This window comes from Ovis canadensis, chromosome 9 (genome assembly GCF_042477335.2).
Source record: "Ovis canadensis isolate MfBH-ARS-UI-01 breed Bighorn chromosome 9, ARS-UI_OviCan_v2, whole genome shotgun sequence".
In the NCBI taxonomy this organism is placed as follows: Eukaryota; Metazoa; Chordata; class Mammalia; order Artiodactyla; family Bovidae; genus Ovis; species Ovis canadensis.
In genome coordinates this window covers 25,590,001-25,615,527 of record NC_091253.1, presented here as the reverse complement: position 1 = coordinate 25,615,527, position 25,527 = coordinate 25,590,001, and the positions used below count along the sequence as shown (strand labels likewise).

The 25,527-nt window shown below is 55.3% G+C and overlaps 1 protein-coding gene across 1 annotated transcript in view; it reads right to left on the bottom strand.

Moving 5' to 3' along the window:
• Window positions 1–25,527, bottom strand: part of LOC138446133 (maestro heat-like repeat family member 5) — a 64,554-nt gene that overhangs the window by 3,183 nt on the left and 35,844 nt on the right. Inside the window, 9 exon segments of the mRNA XM_069600855.1 lie at window positions 1,458–1,634; window positions 2,580–2,723; window positions 3,414–3,528; window positions 3,990–4,130; window positions 9,422–9,424; window positions 9,947–10,128; window positions 11,335–11,491; window positions 22,001–22,155; window positions 23,058–23,207. Of these exon segments, the coding sequence (XP_069456956.1) occupies window positions 1,458–1,634; window positions 2,580–2,723; window positions 3,414–3,528; window positions 3,990–4,130; window positions 9,422–9,424; window positions 9,947–10,128; window positions 11,335–11,491; window positions 22,001–22,155; window positions 23,058–23,207 (1,224 nt within the window).

The following is a 25,527-nucleotide window of genomic DNA, read 5'->3' as shown; positions in this document are numbered from 1 at the left end:
AGGACTCGGCCTCCCCCCCCAGCCTCCCCCTCTCAGACAGGGCTCTGGGGCAGGACTCGGCCTCCCCCCTCAGACAGGGCTCTGGGGTAGGACTCGGCCTAACCCCTCAGACAGGGCTCTGGGGCAGGACTCGGCCTCCCCCATCAGACAGGACTATGGGGCCGGGATGCGCCTCCCCCTTCAGACAGGCTCTGGGGCAGGACTCGGCCTCCCCCCTCAGACAGGGCTCTGGGCAGGGCTGCGCCTCTCCCCTCAGACAGGCTCTGGGGCAGGACTTGGCCTCCCCCCTCAGACAGGGCTCTGGGCAGGGCTGCGCCTCGCCCCTCAGACAGGGCTCTGGGGCAGGACTCGGCCTCCTCGCTCAGACGGGGCTCTGGGGCAGGACTCGGCCTCCCCACTCACACAGGGCTCTGAAGCAGGACTCGGCCTCCCCCATCAGACAGGGCTCGGGCAGGGCTGCGCCTCCCCCCTCAGACAGGGCTCTGGGGCAGGACTTGGCCTCCCCCCTCAGACAGGGCTCTGGGCAGGGCTGCGCCTCTCCCCTCAGACAGGCTCTGGGGCAGGACTTGGCCTCCCCCCTCAGACAGGGCTCTGGGCAGGGCTGCGCCTCGCCCCTCAGACAGGGCTCTGGGGCAGGGCTGCGCCTTCCCCCTCAGACAGGGCTCTGGGGCAGGACTCGGCCTCCTCGCTCAGATGGGGCTCTGGGGCAGGACTCGGCCTCCCCCCTCACACAGGGCTCTGAGGCAGGACTCGGCCTCCCCCATCAGACAGGGCTCTGGGGCAGGACTTGGCCTCCCCCCTCAGACAGGGCTCTGGGCAGGGCTGCGCCTCACCCCTCAGACAGGGCTCTGGGGCAGGGATGCGCCTCCCCCCTCACACGGGGCTCTGGGGCAGGACTCGGCCTCCCCCCTCAGACAGGGCTCAGGCAGGGCTGCGCCTCCCCCGTCAGACAGGGCTCTGGGGCAGGACTCGGCCTCCTCGCTCAGACGGGGCTCTGGGGCAGGGATGCGCCTCCCCCCCCCACACCTCTCGGGGCAGGGCTGTGCTTCCCAGCTCTGCCGGCTCCTGGGGAGGGTCTCAGGCCATCCTCAGGGACCTACACTCATCCCTCGCATGCCTACAGTGGCATCCTGATAACCCAGATGCTGACTCGGGAGGGCGGGCTTGTCCCTCTGACTTGCCCTGAAGGAGAATCTATCACCCACAGGGCTGATGAGTCAGGAGGGTGAAGACACCTGGGGCTGAGGTGAAGGTGCGGCATTCAGCTGAAGGTGCAGGGCGAGTGCCAGCAGCAGCCCCTGGCCGGCCCACCTGTGCCATGCACGCCACGCACCCGAGGAGCTGCCCTGCCCCTCCACCTCCCTGCCCCAGTGGGACAGTGGCCTTCGAGGAAGGGAGTGGGGGGAGGCACTGGAGGGGCACGAGATGGGGTGCCCACCCCTCCCGGGCGCACTCACATCATCGAAGAAGGAGCGGGCGTTGATGGCAATGCTGAGGCCCTGGGCCTCCGTGCTGTGTGCACCCAGGCGGTGCAGCACGTCCGACACGGTGCCCATGACGCTCACCAGCACCTGCCCGCTGCTCTGGAAGAAGCCCTTGAGGAAGGGTGGCAGCTGTCCACGGAGCAGGCTTCCCTGTCGTGGGGGAGGGGGGCGGTGGGCCACGAGTTCCGGGGCTGTCTTTGAGGCCCCTTCCCAGACCCCCATCCATGCCTGGGCACGCATGCTGTACCCACCCCACTCCATCTCACCCTGGCTCTGCCGTCCAGGGAGACGTGCTCCTAGCCCTGGTCTGTCCCCTGGGAATTGTGGACAGACGGGACAGGCTTCCCCTCTCTCAGACCCTGGGGTCCTCCTGGGGTCAGGGGAGCGCTAACCCGTGTCAGTCAGCTGCCAGGTCCTTCCTGTCTGTCCCCTTTCTGGCCAGAGGGTCCCCCACCAAGTCCTGGAGACCAACTTTCCCTTCTTCTGTCCTACCCTGCCTTTGCCCCCCATTCCAGGCTTCCCCAGGGGACAGAGGGGTCTTGGGGGCCAGACAAGACAAATTTGGTTGGGCGGGCACCGCTTAAGTCCCTGGCATCTCATGTCGCAGGGAAGTGGGTACCCCAGTGGGGACCCCAGACTTTCTAAGTGGCAGTGACCGTTTCCCAGTTTTACATTACTTTAAAAAGGAAAAGCTAAGTTCCTTTTCCGCAAGTTCTTTCTGCTCCTCTTGGGTGCAGTGTGAACTGTCTGGATGAACTGTCAGGAAGTGACATGTCAGCAAATGAACAGTTTCTATTGTCAAAGACCTTATCAGGGACTCCTTGTGCAAGCTAGGCTGGTTTTGCAACTTTCAAACAAGTTTTCGGCAGCTTCATTGGGTTCCTAAACTCTGTTTGGTTCTACAATATTAGATTTGTTTTCAGCCAGTGAGTCATTTAACAGCACAAACACTCTCTGAGCACCACCTGGGTGCTGGGACGCAGGTCTGACCATGGGCTGGACCAGCAGAGCAGATTTCTGATGGGAAGGACACAGAGGCCCTGTGCGCCCGGCCGCTCTATGGGTGGTCTGTCACCGCCCCCAGCACCCACTTACCTTCTCTGGGTGGAAAAGAATGTTTCCTAGGCCCTGTAGGCTCAGCACGCGTATCTCGGGGCTGGGGTCCCTGAGGCTTCGCACCAGCACGGACAGGGCGGCCTCTTTGGGGAGCACCTCCAGCAGGGTGGGGCTGTAGAGGAACTAGGGGCCCCCAGGCAGGCGGTCAGGCCTGGCAGCCTCTCGTAGGGGGCCTGTGTCTGTGGGAGCCGGGCTCTAGGACCAAGGCTGGGGCTTGGGGAGGGTGGCTGACCTGCCCCTCTCCGGGTATCTTGGTTAATGTTTAAACCCAACGCCAAGCTGCTTCAATCCTTCAGTGCATAGCTGGGGAAATGGGCCCAGAGGGGAAAAGGGCCTTGTCTGAGGTCACACAGGGAAGCTGGGAACAACATACTCAATACAGCCTGGCTCATGGGGCACCTGGAGACCCAGTCCCATGCAGGGAGAGCCCGATGTCACTACAGGGGTGGTGTGTGGAGTCGCACCAGGCTTTGTCCATTATGGAAATGACAAAGGCCCCCACCCTGTCTGGCCTTGGCCCAGCTCTCAGCCCCGGGGCCCGGTACACCCAGTGCCTGTCTGGTTCCAGCCATTGCCCTTTCAGCTTCACTGTTCCAGGGGCGGGACCCCAAGACATCAGGGCTGGGGGAGTAGAAAGACGGTCCCCCAGGATGCAAGTGGAGAGGGACCTAAACCAGGAGCCCCTGACCGTGGGCCCCGAGGAGCTGGGAGTGGGAAGGCGGGGTGTGAGGAATCTGTTGGTCAAGGGAGGTCCTGGTGGGTTCAGCTGGAGACAGGGTGCAGGCTGTCCCTGAGGGGCCCCCAAGCCCCTACCTCTGTGAAGATGATGATGGCTGCCTTCCTCTCCCGCTCCTCCCGGCTCTGCAGGTTGGGCAGCAGCTGGAAGGTCAGCGCCTTGACCTGCCTGCAGTGGTTCTGCACCATGGCCCTGGGCACAGGGTGAAGGGCGGGCCGGGCTCATGGGCGCAGCCCATGTCCACCCTCCCGCCACCACCCAACCCAGGGGCCCAGCGGCCAGAAGTGTTGCTGAGCGGAGTGGGCACGCCTCTGTTTGACCTTCTCCTGCTCCTTCTGTATCCGCTGGCCACCCACTGGCTGCCAGGCGTGGGCCAAGCGTGGGATGGACAGGGGAGTGGACCTGGCCCTGGTCCCCTAGGAGCCTCCGGCCAAGGTGAGGGCTAGGCGTCGGGCAAGAGGTCTGCATTCTAGGCTCCTAGGGTGTGCCAGTGAGCCCGTGCCGTCTGTACCCTGGCGCCCAGTGTGCACGTGCATGAGTCCTTGGGGCTGTGTTCACGGCAGGTCCTGGGGGTCGCTGCAGTCTGTAGCCCAGCCTCCTGGGCAGGGATGACCCAGAATGGGCCCCTTCCCCTGGCCCCACCCTGCCCCTACCTGGCGAGGAGGCACACGCCCTGTGGGTAGGTGTGGATGGTGGCAAAGAGGTCCCAGGCGCCCTGCAGCTCCATGTGGGCGAAGTCCTGCCAGTGCCTGGTGGTGGACAGCAGGCTCTTCAGCGCCTCCAGCGACGTGCTGCTGGGGAGCAGAGGGGTCACTGGCCAGCCTTGGCCCCGGGGAGAGTGCCCCCCTGCCCTGGGTGGAAAGGTGTCTCCTGGCTTCTGTCTCTGCTCCGGGTCTGGCACCACTAAGCCTCCATGGGGCAGCTCGCTTCTGCCCTCCTTCAGCAGAAATGTTGGGGTGTAGGATGGGCAGGGGCTGTCCTGGGAGGGGGCTGGTTCCAGGGGGAAGCTCCAGATAGATTAGGTGCGTGGTCAGTGGGAGATGCCTGTAGCTAGCTTTTCAGGGCTGAGGCTGAGAGGACAGGGCTGGAGAAAGAAGTAGAGATACAAGGGGACCAGTGGTTCCCCAAGTTGCAGGGTGGAGGGGGTCTGACTGAGCCTTGACAGACTGTGCTATTTGAATGTGGGGCTGAGAATGCAGGGGGAATGGACGGGGTGGGAGGGCAGCTCGGGGTATGGCATTATGGGAGCCCAGCGAGTGCCAGGACCCTGAAGATGCGGGAAACTGGGTTCTGCTGGCGGCGTGTTTGTGTGGGCTCAAGACAGTGTGCCAGACTGCAGCAGGGTGAGACCGCATGCAGGTCAGGGCCTCTGCTGCCCAGGCGCCCTGTCTTGCGCACTCAGCCCGGCCAGGGTCCGCAGAAGCAGAGTCCAGCCAGGCTCCGAGCTCCACACCTGTGCGGTGCTGTCGAGCCACAGGCCCAGGGCTGCCCCAGGCCCTGCAGGGTCGAGGGCCCGGAAATAGCTCTGTGGTCTGTCTCCCTGCCCAGCCACCCTGCGCCTGGTGTATTCCCCTGGACCTGTGAGCGGCCCCCGGAGCGAGGCTGTCAGCTCTGACCAGGAGCCACTCCGATCAGATTTGCAAAACCCGACATGAAGGGATGAAATGCCACTCCGTGAGTCCCTGGTGGTGCCCACACAAATGTCAGTGGGCCTGTCCTCTCGCCCCAAGCCGTGCCACCAAGAAGAGGCTGCGTTTTCCAGGTCACTGGTCTCAGCCGGAGTGACAATGGCTTTGGGAGAAGGGGCTCCGGGCGCAGTGGCATTTTGTCTGCTGTGTGAGGACTCTTGGAACGTTCTGGTCCCAGGGCACCGTGGGGTCACTGTGTCCCCACGGCCGCACCAGGGCGTCCGGCTGGTAGGGCGTCCTTGGGGCTCCCTTGCTGATTCTCAGGGTGAATGACCTCCCTTGTGGGGCCCTAAAGACCACGACCCCCAGCCCAGGACCCCTGGCCTTGCACCAGGACCTGTGTCACCTGAAACCCATGCAGCCCCGTGACCAGCAGACGGCAGAGCCCCTGGGGTCCAAGGCCAGCCGTGCAGGACTTCCCTCCCTGCCTCCTTCAGCCCCGGGGGGCGGGGGGCAGAGGGCCCTGAAGATGAGGCGGGGGCTGGAGGGCAGGGTGCGGAGGTGGGGAGCCTGCGGGGTCCGCCCGGAGCTGGGGCTTCCTGTGCGTCAGCACCCCGGGACGCATCCTCTCCACCCGGAGCCCCCCTGCTGGACGCGAGCCTCTGGAGGCAGTGTGGGGCCTCCTCATGCTTCTACGTCTCTCCAGTGCCGACCAGGTCCTGTCACGCCTTCGGCGTGGAGCCCCCAGGGCGCCCCCGCTTCAGGGTCCCCTCCTTCCTGTACCTTCCACTTTGGGGTCCCCCTGCCTGGAAGGCTGTCTGCCCTTCCTTCCCCACACGGGGACCTCTCACCGTCTTTCAGGTCTGTGCGCAGAGCCGGTCCTCAGGGACCCACAGGCAGGGGCGCCCCTGTGTCTTCCCCTGCGAGACTCTGCCTCTCCTCGGGGCCCTCTCCAGGCATCGTCACCGGGCCGTCACCGGACCCTGTCTGCATTTCCACGGAGCTGAGCTCCTGAGCGCATGGATGCCTCTCTGCTAACAGCACGGTCAGGGACACAGCACGCGCCGTCTGTATTCATTAGTAAGAGTGGGGCCTCCGGTACACTTAGCAAGTATCGACCGAATGATCCATGGTCTGTTAATCTTTTCCTCTTTTCGACCTCAGAGTGGGAGGGCGGCCAAGGCTGAGGGCAGGGAAGATGGCGGGTCCGAGCAGGACTGTGGGGACTCCAGGCTGGGGCATAGCACCTCCCCATCCATCCCTCCATGCTCAGGGATCCTGGCTCACTCCCTGTGACATCACAACTCACCATGAGTCTGAGGAATCAGGGAGCCCCTAGGGCCCGAGACCACAGCATCCCAACTAGACAAATCCAAGAGAAGATGGGTGGGCTGGGGTCCTGACTTCCAACCCTCAACTGAGGCCCAGAGTGTCGGCTGCTTGCCCAGGGTCGCCCTAGCATAGAGGCTGCCCAGTCCTCTGCTGCTCCTGACCCTCCCAACACCTAGCGAGGGACCAGCCCCTCCCACAGAATAAGAAACCAAGGCCGTGAGACGAGCGAGCAGCTCGGAGCGCTCACAGCAGGGTTAGGAGGAGATCTTAGATCTCAGATCCAGGCGGCACACAGCATGTCATTATTCATTGCTGATTTGTCACTTGTCAACTGCTAAAACCTAGGACCGAGAATACAGTTTTAAATAAAAGAGCTTTAAATTAAACTTAACGCTTTAAGTTGAAGACTAATCAGGAAGAAACAAAAGGAAGCACCCTGTGCCACAGTGAGAGATTCCTCAACAGTAACTTTACATACTCTCAAGAGAGTCCCTTGGACTGCAAGGAGAGCAAACCAGTCAATTCTAAAGGAATTCAGTCCTGAATATTCATTGGAAGGACTGATGCTGAAGCTGAAGCTCCAATACTTTGGCCACCTGATGCGAAGAACTGACTCATTGGAAAAGACCCTGATGCTGGGAAAGATTGAAGGCAAGAGGAGAAGGGGATGACGAGGATGAGATGGTTGGATGGCATCACCGACTTGATGGACATGAGTTTGAGCAAGCTCTGGGAGTTGGCGATGGACGGGGAAGCCTGGCCTGCTGCACTCCACAGAGTCGCAAAGGGTCGGACACGTCTGAGCGACTGAACTGAACTGAACTTTATTTACGAGCTTCCTGGCAGCCAGGCAAAAAGGGAAATCTGTTGGCTTATACCTCTAAGTGGTTGATGGGCATGTCTTTGGAATGAGGAGAAATGAGATGCTCCATTAGAGTTAAAGAGACTCAGCCCATAATGGATGGAACAAGAGGGATGAGAAGTCCTTCGTAGGGCAGGATGGACATCGACTTGAGAAGGAGCTGGCTGAGAACTGAACAAAGCAGGAAACGTCTCTACCAGAAAGGGGTTCTGTTCATCAGAGACGCACAGGAAGGGGAGGGTCCCACAGTCAGGGCTGGAATGGGTGCTTGTGCCCTGGAAGGAAGTGGAACCAAACCCTCGCTTGTTGGTTCCAGGGGCCAGCCTAGCTCAGCAGGATGCCAGGAATCTCAGAGGCCCAGGACTAGCCTGACTGCCTTGAGTCTTGCATGGCTGAAACAGGTATGGCTGCAACCCTTCCCCACCATGCTCTCAGGGGCAACCACAGGACAGTGGGCCTCTCAACAGCTGCACCCAGATTCCTCCTCGGCACCCGGCTCCCTCGATCCTCTGCATCCTCCTGGCGTCAGACTTGGGACTGCAGTGCTCCGCCTACACTCTGAGGCCTCTCCCGCCCTCTGAGGCCTGGGAGCAGCTGCAGACCTCCTCACCGTCCTTGATGGCTGACCAGCATCGCTGCTGACTGGCCTGCCCCACTCTCGGGTCCCTGGGGATGGTACCAGTATTGCAGCTATCCTCTTGGGAAGGGGGCCCAGGTCCCATCCTAGCTCCAGGGAGGGTGTGGACCCAGACCTGCTTAGTACGAGCCCCACCTGCCCCTGCAGCCAAGGCGATTGGTTCAGGGGTGAGCGTGTGAGCTAAGCTGGGCCCATCAAGGCCGAGGGACTGAGCCCAGGGTGCTGGTCTGTTCTGTGGTTGCTGGGCCCCCACCCTGCTCTTTGGAAGAATCGGCCCAGAGAGAAGCCAAGACCCGAGAGGTGGAGGGGGAGGGCTGATGGTGCGGGAGCATCTTGGTACAGCTGGGTCTGAGCAGAAGGCCCCTGGCCCCCCAGTGAGATGACAGACACCCTTGCTCTCTGGGGGAGAGCCCTGCATGAGACAGACAGATGTCACTGCTCCCCAGAGCCTCCATCATACGGGGCACAGATGACAGCTGTAGATGGGAGAACATAACAGTGGGGAGCAGGACCGCTGTTGTACAGAAGGCAGCTGGGAGCCACAGGAGGTGAGGCTGTCAGGAAGAACGTCCCAGGAAGAGGACACAGCAAGTGCAAGGGCCCTGAGGCAGGAGCTTGGGGGCGAGGAATGGCAGGAAGACGCTGAGGCTGGAGCAGAGGGTGCATGTAGAGGATGAAGGTGTGTGGCAGGAAATGAGGTTCTGGAGGCAATGGGGAGCCAGATGCAGGGCCACTGGACCACCAGAAGGATTCGGCCCTTCTCGGAGTTAAAAGAAGGGGAAGAGGAAAGGAGGGTTCCAAGCACAGGTGAGGCCTGATCTGACTTGGGGTGGAGGGCAGCAAGGGGGGGCAGGGGAGAAACAGGTGGAGGCTGGCCCCATGGGGTCAGAGGAGAGAAGCTGATGGATGGAGGCGGTTCATCAGAGCTTTCTCCTGACCCTCCTATTTCAGGGAGGAGAACGTTTTATTAGCTTATTAGGGAAGATTCATGCATTTTGCATGGTTGATTTGAATAAAAAAGAACTTTATGCACATTCGAATTCAGAAGCTATATGAGAGAAGTGACATTTTTTTTTTTCAGTGATGTGCCTTGGGGAGAGCTGTTCAAACTGACAAATTGTGTGAAGCACATCGTAATACAAACAAATGAAAAGAGCTGGCCCCAGCGGTTTTTAAAGACTCGCTTAATGGATTTCTCGAGATGCGCCCTTGTGCAGGGGAAGGCCAGGCGGCCAGCCAGTGGCACCACCCAAGTGAGGGGTGGGGAGCAGACCCTCCCACACGAGTCCTGTCCACACTGGTCAAGGTGCGGGCGTGGGGAGGCTGACAACTGTCCGCGACATCAGAGCCAAAAGGTGTCAGGGTTGAGCACCCTGTGCAACAGCACCTGGGGGGCATCTGCCCGCAGGGCCCAGTGGCCGCTGGGCAGACACCTTTGCCATTCTACGAGTTCTAGGTCAGCAGTGCACAGACACCCTGTGTGGCTTGGGGAAGCCTCTGGCTCGCTCTGAGCCTGTTTCCTCATCCGTCAAAGGGGAAGACAACATTCATCTCTCAGAATCCCTGCAGGGACCACATTTGGGTAAGATATGGTGCACCGTGCGGGCCCCTGGAGTCCCTGTGGGCCAGCTGTCACCGGGCGTCTTGGCTGCCAGGCACCTGCAGTCCAAGGAAGTGGGACACCCACCTGCCCTCCACGCTGACTGCTGAAGGCAGCTATGTTTGGAATCACATCTGTTGGGGATCCAACTGTGTCCCCTGAAACCACCCAAGTCCTGACACTGGGTACCTGGGAAAACGACCTCATTTGGGTCTTTGCAGATGGCATCAAGTTACAATGAGGTCAGTAGGGTGGCCCTAGTTCACCAGGACTGACGTTCTCAAGAGAGAAATCGAGACACAGAGACACACGGTGAAGCCGGAGGCAGAAACCGGAGGGGGCCGTCCACAAGCCAGGAGCACCCAGGAGGCGGGAAGGAACCTCCCCTGCAGGTTTTGGAGGAGCGCGGCCCTGCCAACCTTGGATCTGGAGCGCCAGCCTCTGGCACTGCGCGAGAATACCCGCCTGCGGCTCTAAGCTGCCCGGCTGTGGAGCTCTGTCCTTCAGCCCTGGGAAGCCCATGCACTGCCTCTCTGGGGCCCAGGACTTACCTCTGGGGGCTGAACAGGGCTGTCTCCTGGGCCTCCTTGCCGGGCTGGGGCTCCTCGGGCAGGTTCAGCTCCAGGAGGTAGTGCGTCTGGGATAGGAGGGCCAGGAGCAGCTCGGGAAAGGCCTCCTGCATGGCCTGCTTGAACTCGCGGGCGAACTGCAGCTCGTGAAGTGTGTTCATGGCCTGCAGGGGTGGCAGGGGATGCTGAGGGGCCAGCCTTCCCACAAAACCCACTGCCGACCTCGCCTCCCTGTGTCTGCCTGCTGTCTCCGGGACCACAGCCAAGTTCCTGCTTGGGACGTACCTCCCGGGGGCGCGGCCCGCTCTCTGGACCCTGCATGCTCCCTGCCTGCCCCCTCCCATTGCCGGCCCTGCAGGCGGGTCCTCCAGCCCACCATCCCTGTCTGCTCTGCCCTCTGTCCTCAGTTACTGCCTCCTGCCTGGCCCCTCCGCCCCGTGGGCTGTGCTCCCTGCAATGCCCCCAACACAGGGCCTGGCACATGCCCGTGAATGAATGCTGGGTGGGGAACACACGAAGGGGGAGCTACCAGACAGCAGCCCCAGGGCCTCCCACACCTGGAGAGGGGCCTTGGATCCAGAATGTTCTCAAGGTGGGGGGGATGACAAGAGGAGGGCAGGACCCAGGAAGGCCACCCTGCTGACCCCAAGCTGAGTCTGGTTTCCAACAGGGAGGGTCCAGGTCTGGGGGTGTCGAGGGGCCGGGCTGATGGAGGGCTGACATGGAGACAGGGTGGGTTTTCCTGGGCACCGAGTGTGGCCATCACACCCCTTGGCTGGGGGCAGCAGCTTGCCTAGGAGGCTCTGTCCACTGTTCAGGGGGCTAGGGGGTGCGAGTGGGTTCTCAGCCCTGGATCAAACAAGGCTGGGGCACAGCCGCAGCCCCACAGAGTCCAGCCCAGGTGAAGCAGGTTAGGAAACGAGCCTACTGCTCCGGGGACTGTGCAAGCAGGGTCTGGGCTTGTGGGGAAAGCTGGGGGGCAGGTGGGGAGTGGGTGTGGACTTCTACAGGAGGGTGGGAGCCGCTGGAGGCAGCCTGTAAGATTCTTCCAGAACCCTAGTATGGGGGCAGATTCACGAATCTCTCCATGCCCTTCCTCACTGCCTACACCTGGCTGGAGGGGTCCAGGGCCCTCGGTTGGGAAGTGGGGAGCTGGGCCTGGACCCAGGGTCAGCTCCCAGTTGGGGCCACCTCGGAGGCCCCCTTGTCCAGGCCAGGCTGGGCAGAACAGGGCTTTCACAGCCTGAGTATGGGGCTCCCCCTCCCCGGGGGCCTGGCACACGCAGTGGGTGCCTCACACCCATGTGTGACTGCACACACTCGAGAAGGCAGCTGGGAGGGCATCTGGGGTGGTGGGGGCAGAGACTCACGGCCAGGGAGCGCAGGTAGGCCTTCTTGGGCTGGGGGCTGCCGCCACTGGTCCTCGTGGGCAGGGGCCGCTTCTGCAGCCAGCCCAGCAGCATGGCCAGCACCAGGTGGCTCACGGGTTGCTCGGCACCCAGGGCCCTCCACAACCGGAAGGCGTGGCTGCAGGCAAAGGGTGGTGTGAGGGCAGCGCTGAGACTCCGGCCTGCCCAGCCTGGGTCACAGCAGCAGCCACCGTGCCCAGGGCCTCAGTGCCTGCAGTGGGGTGCCTGGGAGGAAGCCAGGCTGGTCCTGAGCTGAACCCTGGCAGGATGGGTGGGTGAGATGGGGAAGGGGCGTGAGGGCTGGGCCCTGGACAGCGGTGTGTGTGGCCCGGGGGCTGCAGCAGAGGTGGGGCTGGCTGCCCTGGCCCGTGGTCCTGGGTCTTCCCCCTTTCAGGCCCCTCTCATCCCAGTGGCGGACTCTGTCACCCTCCATGATGCCTAAGTACACTCAGGACAAGTCTAGTTGGTACCCAAAGCTATGACCCTCTGACCTCCAGCATCTCTGCCTTCCCTCCTCTCCTGCCTCTGGGCCTCCTCACAGGGCCTGTTCCTGCTCAGCCTTTACGGCTTGCCATACAGTGGCCGTTTCCTTCTAGGCCTGGGTTTGCTGGGGACCACCAGCTCCCTGGGGCCTGACCTGGGCCAACTTAGTGGCCGTCACTGGCATGTGTAGGGCTTTGCAGAGTCCTTGTACCCATTTTGCATGTGAGGAAACTAAGGACTAGAGATAAGGTGTGCCCTGATCAGGGCCCTGCCTCATAACTAGGAGCTGGTATTGGAGGTCAGGCGTGTCTAGTCCCATGGTCTTTCCGCCTGGTCTTGGGGTGTGGCCGTCAGGGAAGGATTATACGTGAAGATGAGGCCTGAGGTCAGCCCTTCAATCCCTGAGCTAAGAGGTCAGGGGACAGGAGGAAGGAGCCAGGAGGCTGAGCAGTAGCAGCTGGGGAGGTGTAGGGAGGGTCAGGCAAGTGTGGGCCTGGAAGCCACGTTAAGGAAGTGTTCCCAGCCCAGAAATAAGCCCACGCAGACGTGCTCAACTCATTTACGACAAAGCAACCAAGGACATACAATGGGGAAAGGCAGTCTTTTCAACAAATGGTGTTGGGAAAACTGGGCAGCCTCATGCAAAATAATAAAATTGGACCTCTATCTTACCCCAAATACAAAAATTAACTCTAAATGATTAACGACTTGAATGTAAGACCTGAAACTGTATAACGCCTAGAAGAAAACATAGGCGGGAAGCTCTTGACATCAGTCTTGGCAATCAGTTTTTGGATCTGACACCAAAAGCAGAGGGAACAAAAGCAAGCATCAACAAGCGAGACTGCGTCAAACTGAAACGCTTCTGCACAACAAAGGAAACCATCAACAAGATGAAAGGCAACACAGTAAATGGGAAAAATATTTGCAAATCATGCTTGTGAAAATGGGTTTTAATATCCAAAACATATGAAACACACACACAACTCAACATCAAAAATAAACAAAAGCTCCCCACGCCGTCCAATTAAAAAATGGGCAGAGGATTTGAACAGACACTTTTCCAAAGAAGGTACACGGATGGCCAACAGGTCCATGAAAAGACGCTCTGCGTCTCTCATCATCAAGGAGATGGGACTCAAAGCCACAATGAGCTGTCAGCTCACACCTGTTATCAAAACGACGGGGAATAATGAGTGCTGGCCCGGATGTGGAGAAGATAGAACCCTCATACTCTATTGGTGGAAATGTAAATTGGTGCAGCCATTATGGAAAATAGTATGAAGATTAATCAAAACACTAAAAATTGGACCACCCCATGGCTTCACTTATGGGAATTTATATGAATAGAATATGAAAACACTAATTTGAAAAGATATGTGAGCCCCCATGTTCATCAGTTTAGTTCAGTTCAGTCGCTCAGTCGTGTCCGACTCTTTGCGACCCCATGAACTGCAGCACGCCAGGCCTCCTTGTCCATCACCAACTCCCAGAGTTCACGCAAACTCACATCCCTTGAGTCGGTGATGCCATCCAGCCATCTCATCCTCAGTCGTCCCCTTTTCCTCCTGCCCCCAATCCCTCCCAGCATCAGAGTCTTTTCCAATGAGTCAACTCTTCACATGAGGTGGCCAAAGTACTGGAGTTTCAGCTTTAGCATCAGTCCTTCCAAAGAAATCCCAGGGCTGATCTCCTTCAGAATATTTATAATTGCCAAGATATGGAGAAGACATAATTGCCCATCAGCAGGCACATACATGCTGTTGTTTAGTTGCTAAGTCATGTCCAACTCTTTTGCAACCCCCTGGACTGTAGCCTGCCAATCTCCTTGGCCATGGGATTTCCCAGGCAGTAATACCGGAGAGGGTTGCTGTTTCCTTCTCCAGGGGATCTTCCCTGACCAGGGATCGAACCCATGTCTGCTGCATTGACAAGCAGACTCTTTTCCACTGAGCCTCCTGGGAAGTATATGTGTATGTGTATGTGTGTATGTGTGTGCATAAAATGAAATATCATTCAGCCATAAGAGAGAAGGAACTCTTGCCATTTGAGATAACACGTATCAGCCTTGAGGGTATTATGTTCAGTGAAATAAATCAGAGACAGGAAGACAAATACCACGTGATCTTGCTTATACATGGAATCTAAATGAAACCAAAATCCAACCCAAAGAAACAAAACCCAAGCTCCTCTCTACAGAGAACAGGTTGGGGGTTGCTAGAGGTGAGGAGTCGGAGGTAGGCGAAATGGGGAAATGAATCACAGGGACGTAGCATAGTGCAGGGCGACTGTAACTGTTAACACTGTATTGCATCTCTCCAACTTTTGCCACTTTACACGTTCTTGTCACAAGGACAAAGATCTGTAACTAGGAATGAGGATGACTGCTGACTAGACTTACTGTGGGGATCGTTTCACACTCCCGCCCCCAACACAAAAGAACTAACAAAGAAAGAGTTCCTAGGGGGTGAGAGTGGTTGACATGAAGACATAGAAGAACCTGAAAGCTTATCAGAAAGTGACAGAAGCTAACCTAAAAAGGCTACACAGGATGATTCCAGCTCTATGACGTTCTGGAAAAGGCAAAACCATGGAGACACTCAAAAGATCAGAGGTTGCCAGGGGTTTAGAGGGAGGGAGGGATGAACAGACAGAGCACAGGGGCTTTGGGGCCACGAAGCTATTCTGTTTGATACTGTAATAGTCAATACCTATCATTGCACATTTGTCCCATAGACTGTACATCCCCAAGAGCGGACTGTAACGTAAACTATAGACTTGTTAATGATAATATATCAATATTGGTTTATCAAGTGTAATAAGCCTACCACACTGAGGCAAGATGTTACCAAGAGAAGACGTTGGCAGGAGAGGGAAGTAGATGGGAACTTTGCAACTTCAGCTCAATTTTTCTGTAAATCTAAAACAGCTCCAAAAAAAGTCTATTAAAAAAAAAGTGCAAAGAGACAATACAATCCTAAAGAAAGAAGAACTGATGTTATTAGATTTAGGTTAGCTAGAGTATCTAGACCAAAAAATCTACATTAATATCAGGCCAGTGGAAAAAGTCTGCAAAGACTATATGCATCATGATGCTGTTTATATAAATTATAGAAACTGCAAATAGAATGTTTTAGGAATATGTTTGGATGCAAACACACTATATAAAATGAAAGAAAAAGAATGGAGACCCTTGGGTCAGTGAGCAGGGGATGGAGCCAGTGAGGGTGGGCAGCCTGGCCCTTAGGTGCAGCTCATAACCAGGGCCCCGGCTTTTGTCTGGATGATGGCCTCCCAGGTGAGCATTTGATTACCAAGAAGAATCCCTGTTCTAAGTAAAGAACTAAGTTAAAGAAAGCTGGCCACGCTGAGAGCCAGGGTGGGTGAGGGTGACAAAGCAAGGGTTACTCCCAGTCCAGCTCTGAGGGCCAATCCAAGAAAACTAGCTGCCCAAGGGTGAATGAGGAAAAAGAAAACGAGGAGGCTTGGTGATGATTCTGAAGTGTACAGAGAAAGGCAAAGGGCCACGAATGGCCAGGACAGCCTCGCAGGAGGAGGAGGAGGAGGAGCAGGAGGAGGGCGAGGCTTTCTGGATCAGGGAGGTGAATCGTTCTAAAGCTGTAGGAATGAGAACCTTGGGTGCTTGCCTGGCCCAGGCAGCAGTGCCAGGCAGAGAGCCTGAGGGCAGGGCCCTGCACACGGCCCTCAGCTGGGCAGTCGGCAGGCTGAATGAGAAAGGCAAAGTCTAGGGCCTTTTTTTCGCCTGGCCATGTGACATGTGGGATGTTAGTTCCTTGAAGAGGGATTGAGGGCCCCCTGAATTGGGAGAGCAGTCTTAACCACTGGATCACCAGGGAAGTTCCCACACTCTAGGACTTTTATAAGGTAATGTTGAGAATAAATGAGCGACCTGGGAACTCCTCTTCATGAAAGGACCGAGTGAGGGAGAGACAGGAAAGCTGCAAAGGGGAGAAGACATGTAATATAATAATCAAGAGAGACCTTGTATCCAGATTACATAAAGAATCCCTAGAAATTGATAAGAAAAAGAGGGACAACCCAACAGAAAAATCTGGAGGATACTTGAACAGGCACCCCAAAGAAGATGCCCCAATGGCCAAAAATTGCATGAAAAGATGTACAACCTCATTACTTAATCAGCAGAATGAAAATTAACATGGAAATATGATTAATACCAGTGATGGGGGAGCCTAGTGGGCTGCTGTCTCTGGGGTCGCATAGAGTCGGACACGACTGAAGCGACTGAGCAGCAGCAGCAGCAGCATGATTAATACCACCCAATTTTAGATCGACTAAAATTTAGATGGTTGGCTAAAAGATTGATGTTAAGTGTCAGTGAAGACGTGGAGTAACAGGAACTACATATATAAAAATACTGTGGGTGTGAGAGGTGGTTTAAGCATGTTGGGAGTATTTTGCATCATGTTAGGTGAGTGACATGCCTGCACAAGGAAATTGAGTGTGGGTGTGTCTCAGGACACACGTATGTGCAGCTTCACAGCAGTGTTAAGCACAGACCCAAACTCAAATGTCCGTCCACACTAACAAGGGTAACTGGTGTTTACCAAGATGGGACAAGACACGGCAACTCAAAGTGAATGAACTCCAACTATGTGTAACATAACGGGATGAATCTTAAACACAAAATGTTGAGGCGGGGAGAAACCAGACAACAAAAGAATACTGGAGGGGCACGAATCACACAATTCTGTTGATACTTTTAGGACACACCACAGTTATTTCATGTGCTCCTAAGAAAGGGAAGCTATCCACGATGGGAGTCTAATAGGGACCCCATCATAAAGGCTGGACCCCATGGGCTGTGTGTACAAGGTAAACGGGATAAAACAAGAGAAGATAAAAAGCCTGTCCTACAGGAAGAAACAGCGAGACGATCCAGTGCTTGCTCAGCCTGTGAAGGGAAGGAGGGTGCGCCTGAGAATCTGAAACACAAAACCTACACAGGGCTCTGAATTCACACCACCAGTGTGGGCCCCCCAAAAACCCTCCAGCAAGGACTTTAAAATTTGCACTGGTCTCCGGCTGAGAGTGCCCCCAGGTGACTGAGAACCCCTCCACCCCCGTCAGCCCAGGTGAAGGTGCCATCAGTGTAAAACGTGCTCGCACTGCATAGATGCTGACGTATGAAAACTGTGCTTCTTAGCACTGAGGAAACAAGATATAAATTCCAGTATGGGGAAAACTGACCTATAGACCTGAGCAGCTGAGAACGACGGTGGCTGCCGGGGTCCCCTCACCTCTCAAAATGTCCTCGAGAAACCACGCAGCAAGAGGAAAAGCAAAGCTACACCACACCACGGAGTGCCTTGAGGGATGCTGCGAGCGGGAGAGGGCTATGCCAGCCCCGCCTGCAGCGCCTCTCACTCACCCCTGCTCCTCCACAAAGCTCTGCGGCAGACAAAGGCGGGGGAGAGAAACCCCAGAGAGGAGAAGAGACGGGAGCTGCTAACAGGGCTCGGAGCTGATCTGAATTACCTTCAGGAAGACGAGGTCCATCTTAAGTCTGAGACTATGAAACAACAAAAAGAAGGAGAACAAGGAAACCAAAGCATGGATCCCAGGCAAGGGACCGAAAAGGATGCTCATCTGAAGGGCAGCCTCCGAGACACACAGCTTCGGGGAGGAGAGAAAGGGCAGAAAAGACAGACATACCCTTTGAAATTGGTTAGTGAAAGGTAGAGGTGTGAAACAGAAAAAATTCAAGGACCTGCACGAGAGAAAAGAGCACCCTCGAAAGCGGAAGACACACAACCCTCCCACCTCTCACCAAAACTAAAAATCTGCTAAGTTATCTGGTCTTTGTTATGCTGACAGAAGAGGGTGCCATTGAACTTGAAATCCTACAAAACACTCCAATAGTGTTGTATATAAACAGGAGAAAAATTAACAGATTCACAGAGTCATTGCAACCCTTCCCTGGAAAACAGAAAACACAGATCCAACAAGAAAATTCCTCCCCTGATAAACAGTCATGATGCAGAAAAAAAGTGTAAGACGACACCTCTCCTGCAGGTCAATGTACTCAAGCAAGCATTTAAAGACATGGAAAACCACCTTGAATTATAAATTCAAAAAGGACCAAGAACAGCCTCTAATAAGGAAGGAAAAAAAGAGCTGACTGAACTCAGAAGTGAAAAAAAATTGTAAAGTGCTCAAGAGAGATACAACTCAAGTGAAAATTTAGAAAGGAACATTGAGGAAGAGTAGAAAGATCACCAAGACAATAAAGATGAGTTTAAGAGAAGCGCTAAGGGCCACAGAGAAAGAAGTGGAAATGGAAGACATTCAAATGGAAGACATGTGAATCTCTGGAGCCTCTGAAAAAGGAAAAAAAACAATGGGATGGAACCAATATTTAAAATTATAACCAAGGGAGAAGTGGGCAAGGGAGACCAAGAGGTACAAACTTTCAGCTACAAAATAAGTCATGGGGATGGAATGTAAGGGTGGGGAATACAGCCAGTGATCAGGTAATACCTTTGCATGCTGACAGCATTATGAAATGTATAGAAACACAGGATCACCATGTCGGGCATCAGGAACTAGCACAGTGTTGTAGGTCAGTTATACTTCAAGGAGAAGGCGATGGCCCCCCACTCCAGCACTCTTGCCTGGAAAATCCCATGGATGGAAGAGCCTGGTGGGCTGCAGTCCATGGGGTCGCTGAGGGTTGGACACCACTGAGCGACTTCACTTTCACTTTTCACTGTCATGCATTGGAGAAGGAGATGGCAACCCACTCCAGTGTTCTTGCCTGGAGAATCCCAGGGGCGGGGGAGCCTGGTGGGCTGCTGTCTATGGGGTCACACAGGGTCGGACACGACTGAAGCGACTTAGCAGTAGCAGTATACTTCAAAACAAACAAACTCATAGAGAGACCAGATTTGTGGTTACCAGAGGCGAGGGGTGGGGATGAGGGAATTAGATGAAGGTGGTCAAAAGGACTTCCAGTTATAAGATAAAGAAGACTAGGGGTGCCATGCACAACATGATTAACTAACACCGCTGCATGTTATATGCGGAAGTTACGAAGAAAGGAGATCTAAGAGTTCTCATCACAAGGAAAAATAATTTATCTTTATATTTTGTATCTATATGAGATGATGAATGTTCACTAAATTATTGTGGTAATCATTTCATGATATATGTAAGTCAAATCATTATCCTGTACACCTTAAACTTAACCAGTGCTGTATGTCCAATTATGTCTCAATAAACCGGAAGAGAAAAACTACAACCTAGAGAACTTTCTAGAAACGTTAGAGACTTAAATCTACATGCCCAAAAGACTTATCAGGTACCTGGGAAAATGAACACAGAATGGTCTAATCTTGACATTTCTTAGTAAAATTGTTGAATTTCAAAGATAAAACAATTTTCAAAGTCTCCAGGCTAAAAGATAACTTACAAAGACAACCAAACCAAGCCAAACCAAACAACTGTCATGAGGCTTTTCAAAAACAAAGCAAGGCAACAACTGAGCAGAACTAAAAAAAAAAAAATCACTTAGAGACTTCCCCGGTGGCCCAGTGGTGAAGACTCCATGCTCCCAAAGCAGGGGGCTTGGGTTCAATCCTTGCAAGACCTAGGATCCCGCATTCTGCATGGTGTGGCCAAAAAAAACCCCAACAAACCAACAACCACCACCACACACCAAAAAACAAAAGTTAATAAAAGAAAGTGTGAACCAAGGATTTTATATTCAGCCAAGCCACCTTTCAAGTAAACAACTTTCAACATAAAAGAAGCCAGGGCATTCTGAACCCACGAGCCTTCTTGAGGAAACTGTCAGAGCATTAACTTAGTCAAGATAAGGGATGACCTAGAATCTTTGGCAAAGGGACTTGGGGTGAGTGTGTGTACTCACTAAAAACCAGCGTGGGAGGAGTACAGTGCAAATGTTGACAAAGAACTGTGCACATGAAAACACAGCTGGATAGGGATGAATAATCTCACTGGTTGTTCCATGGGGGCATGGGTGGGAGTTTAAGGGTATCAGCAAAAATGGGTAAACCAGATGTTAAAAAGTTAAGAAAACAAGGGAGGAAGGACAATAAAATAGGTTAGGAGTACAAAGGTAACAGCCGGAACAAAAATACAACTCTTCCTAAATAAAGAAAAGAGCCAAAGATCAAAGAATACCCATGCCATAGAAAAATATGTACCAAATAAAACACATGCAATTACAAAATATTATGACAGAACTGAGGTTTGACACATCAGTCGCATCGACAAGTGCGAATGGACTTAACTCATCTATTAAAATAGAAAGATTTCCAATTTGATCACAGGTCAAGACCGAACTATGCGCTGTATATAGGAAGACACCTAAAACGAATGGGTCCTGAAAGGTTGAATGAAAGCGCGGACAAATGAATACTGGGCAAATGGGGGAAAATGGGAAAGTGGGGGACGTGATTCTGATAACAAAATGGAATTCAAGCCCTTCAAGCATCGCATGTGACGAGGCAGGGCACTTTTTAATGCTGAAAGGCACAACCCATAAAGGAGACACAACACTTATGAATATGTATACACCAAATAGCATGACAACCTTATGCAGTATTAACAAAAACCACAGACGAGGGAAGGAGACACAGACCGAGACATATTAATAACAGGACACTTTAACACACCACTCTCAGTACAAGGCAGATCACACAGACACAAGTAAGGAGGCAGAAGACAGCTAAACAACAGATCGACAAAGTGAAGCTTCATAGCAAGTCCTACACCTGAGAGTAGGAAAAAGAGCAAACACCCTTTCAAGCGCCCATAGAATAGTCACAAAAATTGTTTAAAAGATCAGTAAATTACATAAACCAGAAATATCTGATGGCTTTCTCTGATTACAGTGCAATAACTCTAGACATTGCTAATAAAAGCAAAAAATCCCTTCCATATGAAGATTAGAAATCTTCCTGGAAACAGGGTCCTGGGTGTCGGGAGCCTGTGACAGTTCTCTTCTGGCACCTTCCGATTTTTCAGGGGTATGGACGCAAGGTCGGTGGCCAAGTGTGAGGCAGGGGCAGAGGTGCTGGGGGCCGAGGGGAGGGGAGGGGTGGGGAGATGCGGCTTCTGGGCCGCCCCGAGGGCTCCGTGGAGACGTGTGGCTGGGAATTCAGGGGGTGGCGGCACGCTCCTTTCCGCACGTGGCTGCACAGGTGCGGGCACGAAGTAGGCGGAGCCAGCTGAGTTTTGCAAGCTGGGTGTGACAAAGGGGCCAAGGGGCTTGGGGTGTGTTCAGGGGGTTACTTTGACACCAGAAGGTAGGTTCTATGCTGGCAAGGAGGGAGGTGAGGACAGGGGAGGGGCTGTGAGGAGGTGAGCAAGGCAGTGAACGTGGAGTCCCGGAGGGTAGAGGCTCACTGGTCGGGGGTGGGTACCATCCGGAGTGAGGCAGGAGGGGGTCAGGGCAGGGGACAGATGCTTGAAACCGAAGGTGGCTGAGCCGAGGCTACGACTGTGGGAGGGGAGGCTGAGGGAGATGGGAGAGGAGGTCCAGGTGTTGAGGCATCAGGGTAAGCCAAAGATGTTGGTGTCCCCAAGATCAAGGCAGTGGGAGCGAGTGAGAGGGTGTTGGCGACCAGGAGCTACAACCTCAAGGTTCCAGGAGTGACCCACGGCAGGTGCGTGGTGGCTGGGTAAGCAGGTGGTATAGACTGAAAACCTGGGATTCAGAACTGGGATTTTAGAGCTAAAGTACTGTTTCCAGGCTCAGGGGCCTGGGGACTGTGGTGCCACTGGGGGGCGGGGGCAGGGTGAGGGTCCCTGGAGGAGCAGGAAGCGGGGAGAGGGTTTGGTGTTGACAGGGGTCTTGCCGGGAGCACCCAGGATCCCGGGCCCCTCTCCACCAGGTGATGGGTGGTGGTGGCTGGGCAGGGTGTTTTATGGGGTCACCGAGAGACGGGACAGTGCGTGGTGCCTCCCCAGGGGTGGCCCCAGGAGGAGCACAGTAAATGAACAGACAAGTGCTCCCTCGGGGCTCCCAGCCCTGTTCATGGGCAAGCAGGAGGGCAGGCAGGGTGCAGAGATCCTGCCCTCTGCCTGGGGGAGGATGGGCAGTGGGCACTGGGGTGGGGAGGGAAGGAGGGCTGGGCACCTGTCCAGCGGAATGGAGAAGTCCAGGAAGGCGGCCACCAGCTCGGAGGTGTGGTTCCGGGCCAGCAGGGTGATGGCCTGCAGGGCATTTTCCTTGGCTTGGGGGATGCGGATGGAGCAGAGCTGCAGGTGGATGGCCCGGCCCAGGCTGGCAACCTGTGCGGGGAGGAAGAGTATGGGGAGAGGGCTGGTCTGGGCAGGGGGCCAGGCCCCGCCCCGGGCAGCCTGAACAGGGAGGCAGGAGCTGCCCCGATGGGCGTGGAGCCCCTTCAGGTAGAGTGCTCTCCTGAGGGGGACGCACAGCCCTGCCCTGGGGGCTCTAAGAGGGAGGTCTGACGGGGGAGGCTCTTCTCTGCCCTGGACACGAGTCAGAAGGGGACCCCCGGGCTGACAGGGGGAGAGCACCATCTGCACAGCATTTGGGGTCGTCCAAGTCTGTCCAAACATTGCCCAGTCACTGAAGGTTCAGACACACCCAGGGGCTAGAGCGTCTGGCCCCGGTCTTGGGGCTGGGGGGACACGCGGTGTCTGCCTTCTGTTCAGACGACGTCGTGTCCTGCCATCACTCTGGTACCTGCTGCTCTGATGTCTGGCAGGCCCCTCCCCTTGCACTTTTGGGTCTCATTACTCATTCATTCATGCTTGTCTCCAAGAGCACCCCCCTGAGGCATCAGTCATCCTCTACCTGGGAGTCCCCCCAGGGCCCTGCGTTGCTCCTCCTCCTCAGTCTGTTATCAGATCCAGAGCTCCTGGAGGGTCTGGGCTGGGCTTTCCTCTCCCACCCCACTCCCATCCTATCCCCGCTCCATCAGCCCATGTCTGACCCAGACCCTGCAAACACCCCCCAGGGCCCTGGGACACCTGTGTGGGCCATTCTGTCCTGCATTTACTCACCCATCAGAGGGTGGGGTCTGCGTCTCCCCCTCAGGCCCAAGCTTGGGGACGCCACCTGGGACCCGCGGCTCTAGCCCCTGGGTGCCGATGCTGGGCCTGCCCCCCTGCCCCCTGCCCCCTGCCCCATCCTGGTGGGCCCTCCACGGGGGCCCCACTGCCCTCACAGTCTCCAGCTTGGCCCCGTGCTCCTGGATGGCAGTGAGCAGCATGTCGGCGGCCGCCTGCACGCGGAAGGGGCTGGTGGAGCCCAGGCCATCGACGGCCGTCCAGATAAGGTCGGTCAGCTCTGCCATCGTGAGATGCTTCATGATCTCCTGTAGCGGTGGGAGGGAGGCGCCGTCACCGTGGTCCCTGGCGCTGGGTGCCCGCCTGATTGGCTGCACTCGTACCCCATCTCAATGCTCCAGGCTCCCCAAGTCTCTAAGCACTGCAGGTGCCTGAGCCCCACCCCTCTGGGGCCCCAGCAAGGGCACCCGTCTGGCAGTGTGCTCTCCTGCACGTCTCTCTGAGCCAGCCACAGCCCAGGGGCAGGAAGCGAGGGTGTGATGACCAGCAGAGGGGCGGGGGCACGGCGCCCTTCCTCTCTCAGACCTCAGGGCTGTTCTGGGACACGCCTGACCTGGCCAGCCTCGACCCTGCCCTTCCTCTGGCCAGTCCTCACCTCATCTGTCCCCATTCCCCTTCTCACAGAGTTTTAACCAAGAGCAACTCAACTTCAGATCTTCGAAGGATCTTCAGGGTCACCTTCACTAAGCCCCAGGCCTGGGAAGGCAGGTGAGCTGCTCTCATTCACGGCGCCTGGGAGGGCTAGGCAGGGCCAGGCTGGGTCCAGAAACCAGGGCTCCCATGGCCTAGCAGGGCTTGCTGGGGAGTCCGACTCTGCTTGCTGTCCACATTCTCCTGGGAGGGGATGTCCAGGGGGGTGGGTGTCACCTCCCACCCCAGACCCTGAGCCACTCTGGGGGGATGAGGGTACTCTCGGGGAATGCAAGGTTGGGGGTGGGATCCCTGCTCCACAGCCTCAGACCACAGTCTCCAAGAGGGAGACTGCCCAGGTGGAACCTTCTGGAAAGACTTAGAGCAGTGCTGATCAATATGGTAGCCACCAGCCATACCAAGCTGTTTAAATTTAATTACGAAAAATTCAGGGAATCCCTGGTGATCCAGTGGTTACGACTCTGCACGCTCACCGCCTCGAGTGTAGGATTGGGAACTAATCCTACGTAGCTCAAGCTACATGGTGAGCCCATAAAAGAAAATGAAGCAAAATTTAAAATCCAGTTTGTCAGCTACACCAGCCACTTTTTTTTTTTTTTTACTTTGTCTGTACTTGCTTGGCTTGAGGGATCTTAGTTCCCTGACCGGGGACTGAGCCTGGGCCCAGCAGAGAAAGCGCTGCGCTCTGACCTCCGGACCGCCAGGGAACTCCCTACACTGCTACATTTCAAGAGCTCAGTCATCACACAGGGACAGTGGCCACCTGTACAGTGCAGATACAGACACTTCATCCTTCCAGAAAGTTCTGTGGGAAAGCTCTGACTCTGAGCAACTGGAAACCAAAGGAAGACAGAATGCTGGTGGTGGAGTCATACTTGGGAAGGCAGACTGGACATTAATGCTTGCGGAGATGGTCGGATGGTAAACTGTTCCTGGGCATGTCAGGGTATTTGTTGAGATGTCTGAAAGTCTGTTAGGATGTTTGCATGTACATTAGATATAAAAATATATGAATGTTAGAATACTTATTATTAACAGACTCTTACTGTTCTAAAATTTTGGTAAAGTGTTGGTGAGAATGTTAGTTTACCAGTTATTGATTAGAAGGTGAGGATAATTTTAATGGCATATTTGTTCAGTTCAGTTCAGTCTCTCAGTCATCTCTGACTCTTTGTGACCCCATGGACTGCAGCATGCCAGGCTTCCCTGTCCATCACCAACTCCCAGAGCTTGCTCAAATTCATGTCCATTGAGTCGGTGATGCCATCCAAACATCTCATTCTCTGTCGTTCCCTTCTCCTCCTGCCCTCAATCTTTCCCTCCTGCCCTCAATCTTTCCCAGCAGCAGGATCTTTTCTAGTGAGTCGATTCTTCGCATCACGTGGCCAAAGTCTTGGAGCTTCAACATCAGTCCTTCCAATGAATATTCAGGACTGATTTCCTTTAGGATTGATTGGTTTGATCTCCTTGCTGTTCAAGGGACTCTCAAAGTCTTCTCCAACACCACAGTTCAAAAGCATTAACTGTTTAGCCCTCAGCTTTCTTTAGGGACTTCCCTGGTGGCTCAGATGGTAAAGTATCTGCCTACAATGCAGGAGACCCGGGTTCGATCCCTGGGTCAGGAAGATCCTCTGGAGAAGGAAATGGCAACCCACTCCCGTACTCTTGCCTGGAAAATCCCATGGACGGAGGAGCATGGTACATGGGGTCGCAAAGAGTCGGACACGACTGAGCGACTTCACTTTCACTTTCAGCTTTCTTCATGGTCCAACTCTCATTTGCATACACGACCACTGGAAAAACCATAGCTTTGACTATACGGACCTTTGTCAGTAAAGTAATGTCTCTGCTTTTTAATACGCTGTCTAGGTTGGTCACAGCTTTTCTTCCAAGGAGCAAGCATCTTTTAATTTCATG